The following is a 17,161-nucleotide window of genomic DNA, read 5'->3' as shown; positions in this document are numbered from 1 at the left end:
CCTGCCTCTGAGGGTTGTTGTGAGGATAGAGCAAATACACACAAAGACCTTAGAACTGTGATTGTAAAATTGTTAGTTTATGCTGTAATTATAATATTTATTCTTAAGGAAATTTAGTCATTTTTCCCTTTGTATTTATAAATGAGCCAATAATTCATTTTAATTCAAAAATGCCACACGAATATATGGGGTCACAAAGAGTCAGACACGACTTAGCAACTGAACAGAACAGAATATACTTATGATTGTGTAGAATTTTCTTTAAATGCCTGTTATATCTTATCAATTGAATATTTTCTCTTGGAAAGATAGCTGTTATGGGTCCAAAATTTTTTTAAAAATGAAAAAACAGAATTCATTCATCCAGAATGAATCTTGGATGTAATTACCTTTCCTAAGAAGAAGTTCAGAGTGCCTTTGATTGAGAATACCATTACTATCTCCAAAATCTCATTCTTAACTCATACTCTTTGGCATGGAATTGGATTGCAGAAAGGTTTATTGAGATGACATATATAGAAACCAATCCATTTGTAGATAGGTGCATCTGTATTAGCATAAATGTTGATGCTATTATTTAGATACAGACTTTATAGAGCCAATCTAGTGATTTATCTTTGATTGTAGGTAGATGAATGGAAATTGGCATAACAACATTGCATGTACTGTTAACAGTCTAGTTTTGAGTTTTATTGTGTGAAACATTTCTTGATTTGCTTTTGATAAGCACCACTGTGTTTTGCTCCTCAGGGAGTGGGAGGGCAAGCTCCTGCTGCTTCAGGAGATTCTGGATGAATGGCTCAAGGTCCAAGCCACCTGGCTGTATTTGGAGCCCATTTTTAGTTCTCCAGACATTATGTCTCAAATGCCTGAGGAAGGGAGGCGATTTACAACGGTGGATAAAACATGGAGAGATATAATGAAAAGTGTCCTACAAGTAGGTACAAATCCGTGAGAACATGATTACTTTGTTGAAGTAACATTTTTTCCAAAACAATCCAAGTAAGCCATTGTCTTTCCCCTACATGTCTAATATCCCACATTAGATATTATTTTAGAATCCCAGGAGCAAGAAACATCAAAAGGAAAATAGGTGTTCTGTCCTGATTACTTCTTGAGGTCCAAATTGAACTTGCATCATTTAATGACAGTGGTTCTAGCAGTGGTTCTTACCAGATGCTCTGGTAGAAAGATAGCAACGCATACCCAGCATGGGGTGTCCTGTCTATTCTCTGGCTCCCACATTATGGCTGCACCACCTCTGAAGTGCTCTGCGGTGAGAAAGAAAGCAGCATGCCAATCACTCAATCAAGAAGTTTCTCTGTAGGGACTTAAAAAGAAAGAGCTGCAAAGATATATATATATATATATCTCTCTCTCTCTCTCTCTCTCTCAAGATACAAACAAAATGCAGTCTATCAATCAAGCAACGCACAGATACAGTGGAGAAATTATACTTTGAGAGAATTTAATGAAAACCAGTAACACTCAAGAAAGTATGGTTTACATTCAGTTCAAAAGACATGCCTGCAAAGCATAGTTTGTGTGTTAGTGGATGTTAAGATTAAAATAGAAGAAATATTAGTTATTATATCATTAAATGAATGTGAATTTCTCTATTGGTATTTTGATCAAATATTGATACAAGTTTATTATAAAGTAGGGAGAGGATTATCTTAAATTTTTTTCTATCCTAAAATGGAAATATGTTTATTTTTATAATTTAAACTTTTAAAATTGTGACTATAATCCTAAATGTTGATAATATTGTAACAATGACAACTATATGATTTGGTAGGAAAATATCCCATAAGATGGACATGGGTCTGTTTATTTAATAAGTTTATTTTATGTAATAATACTTGAAGCAAAACATTGTATAAACCAAAATTTTGTAGAATTAATCCCATTGGAATTCCATATTTAAAGAACCTACTGATAAGTCACATTTTTTTTATTCATTTCTAATTAATTTGCTTTGTAAATTTAGCTTCTCCTTTTATATATTGTTTCCTTACAACATGGAAAAATCCTTGTAACATGTATATGTTTTTGTTTGGAAGAGGATGATGTTGCCCTCCATTTTCGTTGCCCCCCCCAAAAGAATAAAGCAGATGCTTGTATTCTTCTAGTTAATATAATTTTAAAAGTTAAAAAAAAATTTTTTGGCATTTGATCAAAATAAGTCGCTTAGTCGTGTCAGACACTTTGCAACCCCATGGACTGTAGCCTACCAGGCTCCTCTGTCCATGGTTATTTTCCAGGCCAGAGTACTGGAGTGGATTGCCATTTCCTTCTCCAGGGGATCTTCCCGACCTAGAGATTGAACCCAGGTCTCCCGCATTGCAGGCAGACGCTTTACTGGCTGAGCCACCAAGGAATCCGAATCAGGCATTTCACCAAAATGCTCTTCAAAATTCATATTGCTAAGAAAATTTAATAGTTCAATGCCTTGAAAGAGCAGCTATACTGAGACTAGTAATAATGGAAACAGACTTTTAATTCTATAAAACTGCTGAATTAAAAACATATTAACAAAAAAGCATTACTTACTCTCATTCCCAAATAAACAGTTTTCTTTGCATGACACTTCATTTACTTTTGCTATAAGTTTTGATTATCTTCCTCAACTTTCTTTACATTTTCTTTTTTTTTTCAGTATGTTAGCATCAGGACAGCTTTTGTCTATACTCTCCAAAGCCTTAAAATAAACCTAAGTCCATATTCTCTTAGGAAGGCTAATGAGGATGATCTGTACAATCCAGAGGTCACTGGATTAAGTGCTTGGTACAAAAAGTCATCACTTTCACCCTTCAGTTCAGTTCAGTCGCTCAGTCGTGTCCGACTCTTTGCGACCCCATGAATCGCAGCACGCCAGGCCTCCCTGTCCATCACCAACTCCCGGAGTTCACTCAAACTCATGTCCATCGAGTTGGTGATGCCATCCAGCCATCTCATCCTCTGTTGTCCCCTTCTCCTCCTGCCCCCAATCCCTCCCAGCATCAGGGTCTTTTCCAATGAGTCAACTCTTCACATGAGGTGGCCAAAGTATTGGAGATTCAGCTTTAGTATCAGTCCTTCCAATGAACACCCAAGACTGATCTCCTTTAGAATGGACTGCTTGGATCTCCTTGAAGTCCAAGGGACTCTCAAGAGTCTTCTCCAACCCTACAATTCAAAAGCATCAATTCTTCAGTGCTCAGCTTTCTTCCCAGTCCAACTCTCACATCCATACATGACCACTGGAAAAACCATAGCCTTGACTAGACGGACCTTTGTTGGCAAAGTAATGTCTCTGCTTTTGAATATGCTATCTAGTTTGGTCATAACTTTCCTTCCAAGGAGTAAACATCTTTTAATTTCATGGCTGCAATCACCATCTGCAGTGATTTTGGAGCCCCCCAAAAATAAAGTCTGACACTGTTTCCACTGTTTCTCCATCTATTTCCCATGAAGTGATGGGGTTTCTAAATGTCCTTTTAGAACTATGCCAAGAGAAAAGGCTCAGAGGTTAAAAACAATGTAAATGATATTATTAATATAAATGGCTTGATTGAGGTTGTTTTGATTCCTTATGGCATAAACATGAAATAATTTTATGTTTTGGTATCTTCTCCCAACTATGCTTGGCCAAAGGCTGTTTCTCACTGGGAAAGGCTCTCCTACTGAAAGTTCAGTGTAATTCCAGAATTTTCCAGCCACTTTTGGTTAGGATAATTTTGCCTTTGAAGACTGAGCTATACCTATTTGAGAACCTCAGTCTCATGTTATATTTAGAGCTCTTCTCTTCCACATAGTCAGGTACACCTGAGGCCTCTTTGGAGTGTGTGGGTGGGGACTGTGCTGTCCTGCACTGCTTTTCTCTTTCCTATTCTTATCACCAGGTACTGGGACAGGGAGGAGGTATGGATGAGGTAAAGGGAGGGGGAGAAAGTAGAAAGAGGAAAGGAAAAAAATAAAGGGAGAAAGAAAAATTCACTGGTGTAACTGATCCAGCCAAATTATCTGCTCTTTTTGTTGGTGGTCATGATTTGGATGACATCATGTCTCTGATGCCCTCGCATTGTGCCTTTACTCTTGGTCATCACAACTGGTCTAGATTTTTGACCAACTATGGGCAGGTGAAGTCCACAGATTAACTCGTAGTGCACAGATTAAGACCCGGACAAGTTCTGGTTGCCAAGAGATTCTACCTTGAGCATCTCCCCTAGGTTTTGTCATCCTTGGCTTCATCTTCACACTGATTGACCAGTGATGGCTTTTGCCACGTTCTTCTCATATGTATTTTGCCCCATGCTACAGCAGTATTTCACAGGTTTGTAGCCCTTAATTCCACCTGGGGTCTGCAGCACGTGGGATCCATCTTCTCTACCTCTTAGTAACCTTGAGCACATGGCCCTTACCTCTCTGGTCATCCCACCACACCACCTTCTCCCAGAGCCTTTTTTTGTTCTGATAGCACTGGAGCAGGTCAGCATACTGGTGATAGCACAGACTTCTGGATGAAGACATTAGCCTTCTGTCTTTACATGCACTTGAAAAGTTTTCTAGGGGCTCTCTGAGAAGAGAGAATGTGGGAACTAATATGGGAACAACAAATTGCCTATCATTTGGAGTTGAAAGAAGTGGATGATCATTTGCATTTATCCAAATATTACTTTTGATCCACATGAATCTTTTTTATTTCCTGAGTTCAGTTCGGTCGCTCAGTTGTGTCTTACTTTTTGTGGCCCCTTTCATACAAGGCAGGAAAAGACACTCTTGAAATTCTCCCCAAACTTTTTCCTTTTATAGTCTAACCCCATCTCAATAAATATGAACACTACTCTTTCTGTTTTTCAGGCCAAAATCATATTTTTGGCCATTATTTTTTGGTCATTATTTTTCTTTTTCCTTTTACTGTCATAAATATGACTTGGCACCAAGTATCTCACCAGTTTCTAGGGAGCTCGAAAGCTAAAAATTATGTCTTCCAAACTCCTTAACAGCTAAGTTTCTGGAAATAAATTTGATTTTGATGGTTAGGTGGGGATTTGGAAGGCATACAACAGCCATCTTCTTGCCATTTTAGCTATTTCTGCTGTCAAAAAATGTCTCTTTTTTTTCCTTTTCTTAAATGTCTGGCCACCAGTTTGATGGGTACTTAAAGATGATGATGATGGTGGCTTCCTGACCCTGCTCTCTGATCCTAGAATCACAGCCACCACGGTGTGTTTTTGAATGCAGTTGTCCCACTGGTGGTGTCCTTTTGTTCTTACTGGGGCAGAAATAACCCTTCCGGAAGATCAGTTCCACAGGGTTCTCAGAGTTTTTCTGGAAAACCAGACTGGAGTGTGCTCCCTTAGACCTTTTAGTGATTTTTTAATCACTTAATTCCCTATGTTAAATTTCGTTTTTGCTTAATTACCTAGAAAGATCCTGCACTGAATTCTGAATACAGGTATCAAAACCTCAAAGTTGGGATCTAGGATTGTCTACCTGACCCACTTGGGCTTTAGGGTGGTTAAAATCTAGTTACCATCTGAAAGTGGAACACTGGTGGTACCTAGCAGGCGGGGCAAAATTCCCTTACTCAAATTATGCTACTAGTCTCGTGAAGTGAAGAGTCTGTTTCACAAGCAATGCTTTGGTGGACCAAGTGGCTGCTGGAACAGGTCAATACAGTACAAATTTGAAATACAAGGGATGTGAGATGGGCGGAATTTTTTCTAAAACCCTGGGAAAACTAAAGAAATGGTCTAATTAAAGGCTTAAATTCTCTGCTCAAGATATGGTCAGAGGATTAAGATGCTTCTATGATTGCCCTCAGAGAGCCTCTTAATTCTCATAGCTACAGTTCTGACATAGCCAAAAATGACAGTCTGATCCAGCAGGTTGCCAAATTACAATGTAATTTAATTCACAGCCTTGTCAGATCTGTTTTGCGAACGATAATTTCCTTATTGGGAAAGAGTGGGATGGTGAGAACTAAGAATTGGGGATATTTGAGGGAACTTGATGAACTCTGGTTGCCCTGACTCTCACACTGAGAGCTTCCCTTGCCAGAAGCCTTTTCAGAATTCTAAGGAGTGTGGGAGGTATTGTATTGTAATAGTGCTTGTCTGGGGAGAACCAAAGTTAGATGCAGTCTAATGGACTGATGTGACTGCACTTACCAGACATTCATGTTTCAATGAGCTAGTCACGGAGATGTGAGTCATTCTGTTTACTTACTTATTTCTGCCAAAACCTGCCTTAATAAGATTTAAACAAAGACTGGTTTATAGGTTTCTGCAAAATATGCTTGCATTATTCAGAAGCAAAAATTACAACCCCTCCCCACCTTAGGGGATTGACTCAAAGCGTAGTAGGAGGGGAATCCTTTCAGAGGGTACAACTTCAATTAATATTAGTTGTTTGGGTTTTTTTTGACCTTGCCTATAGAGATGGTCAGAAGTATGGATCTACATTGATCATAGTCAGTAGTAAGCAGTTTGCCTATATGATCAAGGACTTAGAAGAAACAAGATTGAAAGATTGGTAATAAGGAGATCTATCAGGAATCACAGAATGACTAGAATATGAGTATATTTGTGCTCCATGTAAATGTTTAATAAAAGGTAGTGCTGCCAAAGGAGGCACTTAATAGAGTTGACCAGTTGATCTGTTTGTGAATGTCAACCAGTATACGCCATTGTATGCACAGTGAGCTGTGAAATGGAAAAATCACATAATATATTGCCCAAACTGCAGAACTTCTGAAAGTCAGAGCAATTAATAAGTAAGCCAGGAAAGCAAGCATAAGCCAGAACTCTCCACATCAAACTGGGAATATGTGGTCACCCAGGCTACAAGCAAAGAAGTCATAATGGCAGAGATGGGAATTATGGAAATATTTGTCATCATGGGCTGTCCCTTACCCAACACTGCAGAGCATCCAAGCTGCCAACATCAGAAACAAACAAAATGCTTCTGACACAGGATCACACCTGAAGGGACCAGGCAGCCATTTAGAAGGAATTAAATACACTGCACCTGTTTCAGAATAGAAGGGATCAGTGATTTGTCTGCACCAGAGGACTTTCCTTTCTTTTCCAAGTTTCTGCCAACACTGTCATTCATTGACTTACTGAATGACTTATTGTCTCAGTTTCCATACGATACTGCTTCTGCTATGGAATTCACATTACAGAGGAAATGAGGCAGTTGACTGATACTCTTTAAGATTTACAGATCCTAATGTGAACATTGACCTTATAAAAAGTGGAATGTCTCATGTTGAAGACTCAGTTGCTATATGAGCAGGAAGAAAAGAGCTTGTGAGTTTGGCATGCAGTTCTAGAGGATACATAGCCCATATTCTCAACCAGCTCCCATAGGCACAGTTCATGGATCTGGGAATTAAGGAGTGAAAATGATGTTGACTTTTCATACTAGTTCACCCAATAAACGACTCACAACAGTTCTGCTTCCCAACTTTTGGTCTTGCTAGTTGAAATATCTTAGTATCCAGGGGATAAATGCTTCTGTATGGGACATAGCAGTAGTTTCATTGAGCAGGAAGTTCTTGATTTACTCACTTTACCCTTTTACCTCTCTGTCCTTATAACTTTGCACCTTACTTACTCTATTCTAGCCACGCTAGCTTCCTTTTTTGAATCACACATGCCAAACATACTCCACCCTAGAACCTTGTACCTCCTGGACCCTGTTCTTCCAAATATCTGCAGAGCTGATCAGTGTCTTTGCTTCCTGGAGTCTTTTCTCAACTATTCCCTTTATAAAGAGGCTCACACTGAGCACCGTGTTTAAATTGAAACCTGCCTCTGCCTTTTCTGGCCATCCTGATGCCCCCTTTTCTTGTTTGCAGCATTCATCACCTTCTAACTGACTGTATGATGTATGAATTATTTTGTTATTTATCACCTGTCTCCTCTTGGAGGCTGGGGTCTTTGCTTTGTTCACAGTTGTGGCCCAAGCACTGAGATAGCAGGCTCTCCAAAAATATTTGTCCAGAGTGAATGAATAATTAAATTGAGATTGATCCTTGAATTATTGCTAGTTCTAAGAATTCTGAGTTCATTCTGAACAACCTTCCCTAAAAATTCAGTGTTAGATAAGTCCTGAGTCCTAAGAGCTGGAGTAATCCTAGAAACATCCTGCATCTTGAAAGGATTTCTATTTTTGGTGAGGTCGAAGGATCTGAAAGTTGTAAGAGAGCAGAAAGATCTACTTGGTGAATCCATGTTTCCTTTCTAATACTTAATAGGTTTAGTGAAGATCTGACCAGTTTTCTGTTGTCTAGGGGTTTCTGATTAGGAAGTTTATGCTTCTGGAAGTTTAGTGAACTGGCTTGAGCTTAATTCCATTAAGTGTACTTTCTATGCAGCCTCTCATGGCAGCAGTAATTAGAATGCCCTCTGTATACCCCCAATTAAAGTTTCGGGCCCTGATATCACCGGCGTTTGGTTTAGAAATGTAAATTAGCCAGTAGCTTATCATTTGAGCTGATGCGAGTGGTGATACTTGGGAAGCAAAAGAAGACACCTAAAATTTGTAGAATTATCCTTTAACCAAAAAAATATGGTAGTTAATAATTTCTTTTCCTCTCCAGAAGATGAAAAGTAATTAAAGTGTCAAAGGAGTTGCACTTAGTTTCACATTTCTGGTAGCTTCCTGTTTTAATATCTTACTGTTCTATCTTGACAGCATTAGCTAATGAGTTGGTACAGTAGGAAAACTTCAAAACTTTCTTTTGTTGGTACAGAAAAACTGAGTTGCTTTGTGTGTCTGTGAACTGAACTCATCCTCATTCACTCAGTCAGTCAACAGATATTTATGGAATGCTTACTCTGTACCAGAATGTTGTGGCAGTGCCAGTGTGGAACTTAAAGCCAGTTTTATTTCACTATGATAATTATCTCACCAGAAGGAAGGCAGTTTATAAAATGTTCATTTTAGCTCCATTGAATAGATAGCAGGGTGTAAGTGACTCGCTCCATCCATTCCCCCAGGGTAGTGTCTGTTTGTCTGTTTTTCTTCAAGAGGCATTTGTAGAAGGTGAAATGGAAAGGGTGATTTCGAGTGTATGTGTGTTCTAGGCACCATACTAGGTGCTTCCAATATTTTGTCTAATTTGACCCTCAACAACTTTGAGAGATGGCTTTTATCCCCATTTTAAAGATAAAGAGACAGAGGCTCCGGTTAAATGATCCAAGGTCACACAGGTAGTAAGAAGGATGTCGGTTAGGAACAAGGCTGTGATTTCCTTCATCAGATGCAGTTTCTATTCTGTTTACCTTCTCCTGGAAAGAGAGTTCCTAGTCAGGATAATGATTACTTGTCTATATTTTTTTCTTAAGACCATATACCAAGGTACATAGGTTATCACATATATTCATTCAGAACTAGCATATTTGGTTCAGAGTCTTAAGCTGATCTAGATTAATAGGTTTCACCTGAGGAATTCAATAAAATTTTTTTCCTGCTCAAATGCTAAGTGTTTCCAGAAGTATTTCTTTTGTAATTATAATATTTAGGGAAAGAAATATGAACCGTTGTTTTAAATAACTGAATTTTTTAACTTTAAAATCTCCGATCTAAAATAGCAAATTGTGGTATATTCTTTGGCTGAAAATAAAACATTGTTAATTTGTGAAAGGAATTTTTCGCATTTATTAACAACTCTTTTTTTTTTCCCCCAACAAAGAAAAACATACTTCTCCAGAAGGTGGCACTCTAAGAACATCATTTTAGTTTTTTAAACGAAGTACAAGAATACTACTCCATACTTTTTTTTAATGAATTGCACATTAAATTATTTTCCTGAGTCTCTGTCATGCTGACTTTTGTGTGCATTTTAAAATGTTTATTTGAAGTATAAAACTCTTAGGAAATATAATAAAATGCCTTTAGAAAATTGCGCCACTTTAAAGATAAGTGAATTGTATGTGTTGCATATTTCATATGAACCTGTTCTACTGAAAAAACAGGTATTAATAATTATTTTGTTCTTTGATTAAATTGCTGTGTTCCCATTATATTGTTATATTTTAAAACAAAGCAGAAAATTATCTTTCTTTCCAGTCACATTGAAAATCTATTAACAAAAACATTTTCCTGCAGTGGAATCAAATTTCTGTATGAAACAATTTACAGTTGAAATTTTTGATTGATCTTTCAGTGAATAGCAAACTCACTTTGGCTAAGTACCAAAAATAAGTTTAGTTAACTGAGGATCCAGTTAACATGGCTTTTATGTAATTAAAGACGCTGGTTAGATCTACACCATGCAAGAGCACTTTTTTAAAAAAAAAGTATTCACTTTAAAATTTGTGTAACCTTTGTTATATTAAAACCATGCAATCTCAAATATAATATGAAGTCAGTATCTAGCATTTTTGAGTTGTGAATTTTCTTTTATTTTTAGGATAAACATGTTCTGTCAGTTGTAACTATTGAGAGGATGCTGGAGAGGCTGAAAAAATCTAATGAGCTTTTGGAACTCATTCTTAAAGGACTTAATGAATATTTGGAAAAGAAACGTCTCTTCTTCCCCAGATTCTTTTTCTTGTCTAATGATGAACTTCTTGAGATCCTATCTGAGACTAAAGATCCCACTAGGTAAGTAAGGCATATCAATATTACTATATATATCATAATGCATACATCATACATGGCTAAGTTGATCTGCTTAAATTTAATTTTCAGAATAATGCAGGACTTGTATATGATTGTTGTTGTTTATGTTAGTCGCTCAGTTGTGTCTGACTCTTTGTGATCCCATGGACTGTAACCCTCCAGGCTCCTCTGTCCATGGGATTCTCCAGGCAAGAATACGGGAGTGGGTTGCCATTTCCTTCTCCAGTTATATATGATTATGTTTATGTAATAACTTAAGACTGTTGTAAATCATTCCTGTAATCAACTTATTTGATGATTAAAACATAAATACCATTGAATGATATTTTTCTAAGTCTGGGGTGGGTTTCTCTTTTTATCACATATTGTCTTACAGATTTTTCAGAACACATCACTATTCTGCATCCCATGCAGAGGAAAAGTTAGTGCCCTCTCGGTGCCTTGCAGTCACTCACCAGGTGCTACACCATGATCCTTCCTATTCATCCCCCACTAGTTTTCTTCTTGTTTATTCTGCTACAGTCCTTGCAGTTCTTCCACAGAAGAGTCAGCCTCCTCTCAGCGTATTGTTCTCTTGGCCTAGGATCCTCCTCACCCAAATATTCACAAGACTTCTTTTGTTGTTGTTATTCAGTTGCTAAGTTGTGTCCAGCTCTTTGTGACCCTGTGGACTGCAGCACGCCAGGCTTCCCTGTCCTTCACTATCTTCCGGAGCTTGCTCAAACTCATGTTCATTGAGTCAGTGATGCCATCCAACCATCTTATCCTCTGTCATCCCCTTCTCTGCCTGCCTTCAATCTTTCCCAGCATCAGGGTCTTTTCCAATGAGTTGGCTCTTTGCATCAGGTGACCAAAGGTTTGAAGCTTCAGCTTCAGCCTCAATCCTTCCAATGAATATTCTGGATTGATTTCCTTTAGGCTTGACTGGTTAGATCTCCTTGCTGTCCAAGGGACTCTCAAGAGTCTTCTTCAGTACCACAGTTTAAAAGCATCAATTCTTCAGTGCTCAGCCTTCTTTATGGTCCAGGTCTTACATCCTTACATGACTACTGGAAAAACCATAGCTTTGACTATACAGACCTTTGTCAGCAAAATGATATCTCTGCTTTTTAATACACTGTGTAGGTTTGTCATAGCTTTTCTTCCAAGGAGCAAGCATCTTTTACTTTCGTGGCTCAGTCATCATCCGCGGTTATTTTGGAGACCAAGAAAATAAAATCTGCCCCTGTTTTCATTTTTTCCCCCATCTATTTGCCATGAAGTGATGGGATTGGATGGCATGATCTTAGTTTTTTGAATGTTAACTTTTAAGCTAGCTTTTTCACTCTCTCCTTTCACCTTCATCAAGAGGCTCTTTAGTTCCTCTTCACTTTCTGCCATTAGAATGATATCATCTGCATATCTGAGGTTATTTATATTTCTCCCAGCATTCTTGATTTCAGCTTGTGTTTCATCCAGTCTGGCATTTCACATGATGTACTCTGCAAAACCTGCTCAAATACCTGCCACTCAGGAAGGCCTTCCCTGTTCATTAGATTGCAACCCCTTCTAGCACCCACTAATCACCTTTCCTGATTACCTTCTCTGCCTTTTTTTTTTTTTTTTCCAGCATGCTTCTTTTGTCATCTGGCTTACTCTATAATGTGCCTATTTGCTTACTGTTTGATTTCCTCCAACAGAACATAAGCTCCATAATGGCTGAGGTTTTTTACCTTTTTCTCCCTACAGCGGATTCTTGACTCTTTAGAAGGGTATCTAGTATATATCAGACAGTGATTAGATATTTGTGACAATCCTTAGTTTTGTGTCTTGTGTTTTCAGAGTAAGAGATAAGTAATCCAGAACATGCCAAAAATGAGGAATTTAGTCAGTTCCATCTATATTACAGTGTGTAGACCAAAGTTGGGCACCTTCCAAGTAGTTGATTTATTTAAAGTTCTAATCCTGTTGTATAATTTGCAAGCAGTCTCTGAAGATCCCTGTTGAAATATCAACATACTTTGGTGCATTTGAAGATTCTTCAGATTAGTGTTTTATCTGTTGGTCAAGATTGATTTGATCCTTATATTACTTTTAATGTCTTTCAATTCATTGTGCTCGAAGCAAAGCCTCATGTAGCTCTTATAATAGCTGTAATTTTATAGGTCTTTTGTGATTATTCAATTAATGATGACCTACCACTTGACTCATGTATGTATATTCTGTATATATGTTTTTTTTTTCCCTTCAACACTTCATCTGCAGCATCTAGCAGGGACATCATGCATAATGCACATTTATGAATTTTGAATAAAGTTTGGAATACACAGAACATTGATATTTAGGGAATTCTTTTATTTGGTTAATTCTTTTAAATATTCTTTTTCCTGACAGAGTGCAACCTCACTTGAAGAAATGTTTTGAAGGAATTGCAAAGGTGGAATTTACAGAAAGTTTGGACATTACTCACATGAAAAGTAGTGAGGGAGAGGTGGTGGAACTCGTAGACACCATTTCAACAGCCAAAGCCAGAGGTCAAGTGGAGAAGTGGTTGGTTGAGTTAGAGAGAGTTATGATTAAATCCATCCACAAGGTAGCTGGCTATATTTATTATTATTTCTAGTAAAGATGATAGAATGTTAATGTATTACTGATAAATGCACTGTTATTTAGAAACTGAGTCATAAATTATCAACTCAATTATAATAGATTGAAGGCAAAGATATGGTCTGTGGTATTATTTTTGTAATGACTCACTTGACAAGCAATGCATATTACAAAAAACTTGGGTTTTAGTCTTGAGTCCGTCTCATTTCTTGTGCTTTTGATATTAGATACACTTTAATCTGGAGAAGGAAATGGCAACCCACTCCAGTACTCTTGCCTGGAAAATCCCATGGACGGAGGAGCCTGGTAGGCTTCAGTCCATGGGGTCGCTAAGTGTCAGGTACGACTGAGCAACTTCACTTTGACTTTTCACTTTCATGCATTGATGAAGGAAATGGCAACCCACTCCGGTATTCTTGCCTGGAGAATCCCAGGGACAGAGGAACCTAGTGGGCTGCCGTCTATGGGGTCGCACAGAGTCGGACACCATTGAAGTGACTTAGCAGTAGTAGCACACTTTAATCTACATGGTCTATCTTTAGTCTTGTCTAGAAAGCACCTCTCTACAGTTTCACATCAGTTTCTATGGTGCTTTCTTTTGTTCTGTGCATATGTAACATATGTACCAAAATGTTAGAAAATCATTAACAGTTACTTCACATCTCACATTAACACATTATCATCTCAATCATTTGTAATATTTTTTTTTTGTTACTAGAGAATTTTAAGTCATGGAGGCAAATAGACATTAGTTGAGCAGTTAAATTCATTTTTTACCATAGTGTGAACTTATCATTCAAGTTCCTTACCAGGAGTAAAAATCATGATTCATCAGGGAAGCTTGATAGCAAGAACTAAAAGGAAACATGGCATCAGGTCCTAATCAACACAATTTTCACTAAGTTTTCAAATTCTATCATATATTATTGAAAAACTCATTGGAATCCACGTATTTAATATACATCATGTACCTTAATGCCCCTTTCTCTCAAATATAATTTGAGTATCTGCTTGAATTATATTTTTTCAAGAGGTATAAAATCTTTTGGACAGTTTCCCACTTCTCCCTTAGTTCAGTTCAGTTCAGTCGCTCAGTCGTATCCGACTCTTTGCGACCCCGTGAACCTCAGCACGCCAGGCCTCCCTGTCCATCACCAACTCCCGGAGTTCACCCAAACTCATGTCCATTGAGTCAGTGATGCCATCCAGCCATCTCATCCTCTGTTGTCCCCTTCTCCTCCTGCCCCCAGTCCCTCCCAGCATCAGGGTCTTTTCCAGTGAGTCAATTCTTCGCATCAGGTGGCCAAAGTACTGGAGTTTCAGCTTCAGCATCATTCCCTCCAAAGGACACCCAGGACTGATCTCCTTTAGGATGGACTGGTTGGATCTCCTTGCAGTCCAAGGGACTCTCAAGAGTCTTCTCCAATGCCACAGTTCAAAAGCATCAATTCTTCGGCACTCAGCTTTCTTCACAGTCTAGCTCTCACATCCATACATGACCACTGGAAAAACCATAGCCTTGACTAGACGGACCTTTGTTGGCCCTTACTATTTTTGGTTGATATAATAAATTAGACTGATTGAAAAAGTGGATCTATGGATCCACTGAAAACATATGTAGCAAAGCACATGACTTAGACTTCCTGAATTTGCAACTCTCAACTCTCTGTGAATGAAGTCTACATCCACCCTGTCAGCATAGCCTTTGTCATCAAAGGGAGCGAGATATGGAAACATAGGAAAAACTTTAGAGGAGTTATGTAGTTTGCCTAGTGTGCATGTACACATGTGTGCGTGGCTGAGTGGGGATCTGATTAAGTTCAAAGTAAGTAATTATCTGAATTTGAAGGATCTCATTTTGGATTTACTTGAACTTACGTTTTGTAATAAAATTGCCTTTGTTTTTCAATCCAAAAGTATCTAAGACATCTTTGGCTGGTCAAAGAAATATTTCATACAGTATAGTTCATACAAATAGATTATATATCAGCAAAATAAAATGCTATATAAAATATTTTTTTGCTCACAGGTGTATGAAAAAACTTTAAATAGTCTTCTCACATGATTTGAATATTCATAATTGGCTAAAATGTCAGAAGTAGAGCAGTACAAGTTAATCCATTTAGGAGTTACCTCTTCATTGTTTAGCTTGTTCAAGTAAAGTGTGAAACTGTTTACCTGTAAGCATTTTCTTTTTCAATTAGGTAATTAAAGATGCAATTCTTGCCTATACACAAAATGAACGAATTAACTGGGTAAGAGAGTGGCCTGGACAAACAGTGCTCTGTGTATCCCAAACCTTTTGGACATTAGAAGTACAGACAGCTATTGCAAAAGGACAAGAGGTAAGTTTTTATAGACCCAAGGTTTTTCAGCATTTCTTTAATAGTGATTATTGCCAAAATACAATTATTCTAAAAAATTAAGACCATCCACCCAAAATCCAAGGATACTGGAGCCTCAATCTTGTTATTATATACATTTTTATGCTTTCAAAAATAGTGATAGTAGGACAAAGAAACTTCCTAAACTTAGAAGGATTAGGAGGAATTACATAATATAATTCTCTTTTATGCCCTCAATAAAACTACACTATGAAGTATGCTGTGCTAAGTTGCTTCAGTCATGTCTGACTCTTTGCAAGCCTATGGACTGTAGCCTGCCAGGCTCCTCTGTCCATGGGATTCTCCAGGCAAGAATACTGGAGTGAGTTGCCATTTCCTACTCCAGGGGATCATATACCCATGTGAATGCAGAGTTCCAAAGAATAGCAAGAAGAGATAAGAAAGCCTTCCTCAGTGATCAATGCAAAGAAATAGAGGAAAAAACAGAATGTGAAAGACTAGAGATCTCTTCAAGAAAACTAGAGATACCAAGGGAACATTTCATGCAAAGATGGGCTCAATAAAGGACAGAAATGGTATGGACCTAACAGAAGCAGAAGATATTAAGAAGAGGTGGCAAGAATACACAGAAGCACTGTACAAAAAAGATTTTCATGACCCAGATAATCACAATGGTGTGATCACTCACCTAGGGCCAGATATCCTGAAATGTGAAGTTAAGTGGGCCTTAGAAAGCAGCACTACGAACAAAGCTAGTGGAGGTGATGGAATTCCAGTTGAGCTATTTCAAATCCTGAAAGATGATGCTGTGAAAGTGCTGCCCTCAATATGCCAGCAAATTTGGAAAACTCAGCAGTGGCCACAGGACAGGAAAAGGTCAGTTTTCATTCCAATCCCAAAGAAAGGCAATGCCAAAGAATGCTCAAACTACTGCACAATTGCACTCATCTCACACACTAATTGGAGAAGGAAATGGCAACCCACTCCAGTATTCTTGCCTGGAGAATCCCAGGTACGGAGGAGCCTATTGGGTGCCATTTATGGGGTCCCACAGAGTCGGACATGACTTATGCAACTTAGCAGTAGCAGCAGCAGCAGCACACACTAATAAGTCAGTCAGTCAGTTCAGTCCCTCAGTCATGTCTGACTCTTTGCGACTCCATGAATCGCAGCACGCCAGGCCTCCCTGTCCATCACCAACTCCTGGAGTTCACCCAAACTCTTGTCCATCGAGTCGGTAATGCCATCCAGCCATCTCATCCTCTGTCGTCCCCTTCTCCTGCTGCCTCCAATCCTCCCAGCATCAGAGTCTTTTCTGATGACTCTTTTCAGAGTCAACTCTTCACATGAGGTGGCCAAAGTATTGGAGTTTCAGCTTTAGCATCAGTCCTTCCAAGAACACCCAGGACTAATCTCCGTCAGAATGGACTGAGTGGATCTCCTTGCAGTCCATGGGACTCTCAAGAGTCTTCTCCAACACCACAGTTCAAAAGCATCAATTCTTCGGCACTCAGCTTTCTTCATAGTCCAACTCTCACATCCATACATGACCACTGGAAAAACCATAGCCTTGACTAGATGGACCTTTGTTGGCAAAGTAATGTCTCTGC

General features: G+C 38.4%; 1 protein-coding gene across 4 annotated transcripts in view; it reads left to right on the top strand.

Annotated features, from left to right (window-relative positions):
* The window catches only part of DNAH7 (dynein axonemal heavy chain 7), a 257,550-nt gene that overhangs the window by 77,280 nt on the left and 163,109 nt on the right, over nucleotides 1-17,161 (top strand). For all 4 annotated transcript variants that reach the window (XM_059874486.1, XM_025001611.2, NM_001143874.1 and 1 more), the window contains exons 19-22: nucleotides 751-937; nucleotides 10,409-10,602; nucleotides 12,994-13,192; nucleotides 15,411-15,551. In XM_059874486.1, the coding sequence (XP_059730469.1) occupies nucleotides 751-937; nucleotides 10,409-10,602; nucleotides 12,994-13,192; nucleotides 15,411-15,551 (721 nt within the window). The remainder of the gene's footprint in view (nucleotides 1-750; nucleotides 938-10,408; nucleotides 10,603-12,993; nucleotides 13,193-15,410; nucleotides 15,552-17,161) is intronic.

The sequence above is a fragment of the Bos taurus genome, chromosome 2 (assembly GCF_002263795.3).
Source record: "Bos taurus isolate L1 Dominette 01449 registration number 42190680 breed Hereford chromosome 2, ARS-UCD2.0, whole genome shotgun sequence".
NCBI classification, from domain to species: domain Eukaryota; kingdom Metazoa; phylum Chordata; class Mammalia; order Artiodactyla; family Bovidae; genus Bos; species Bos taurus.
This window is presented reverse-complemented; position numbering and strand designations above follow the sequence as displayed.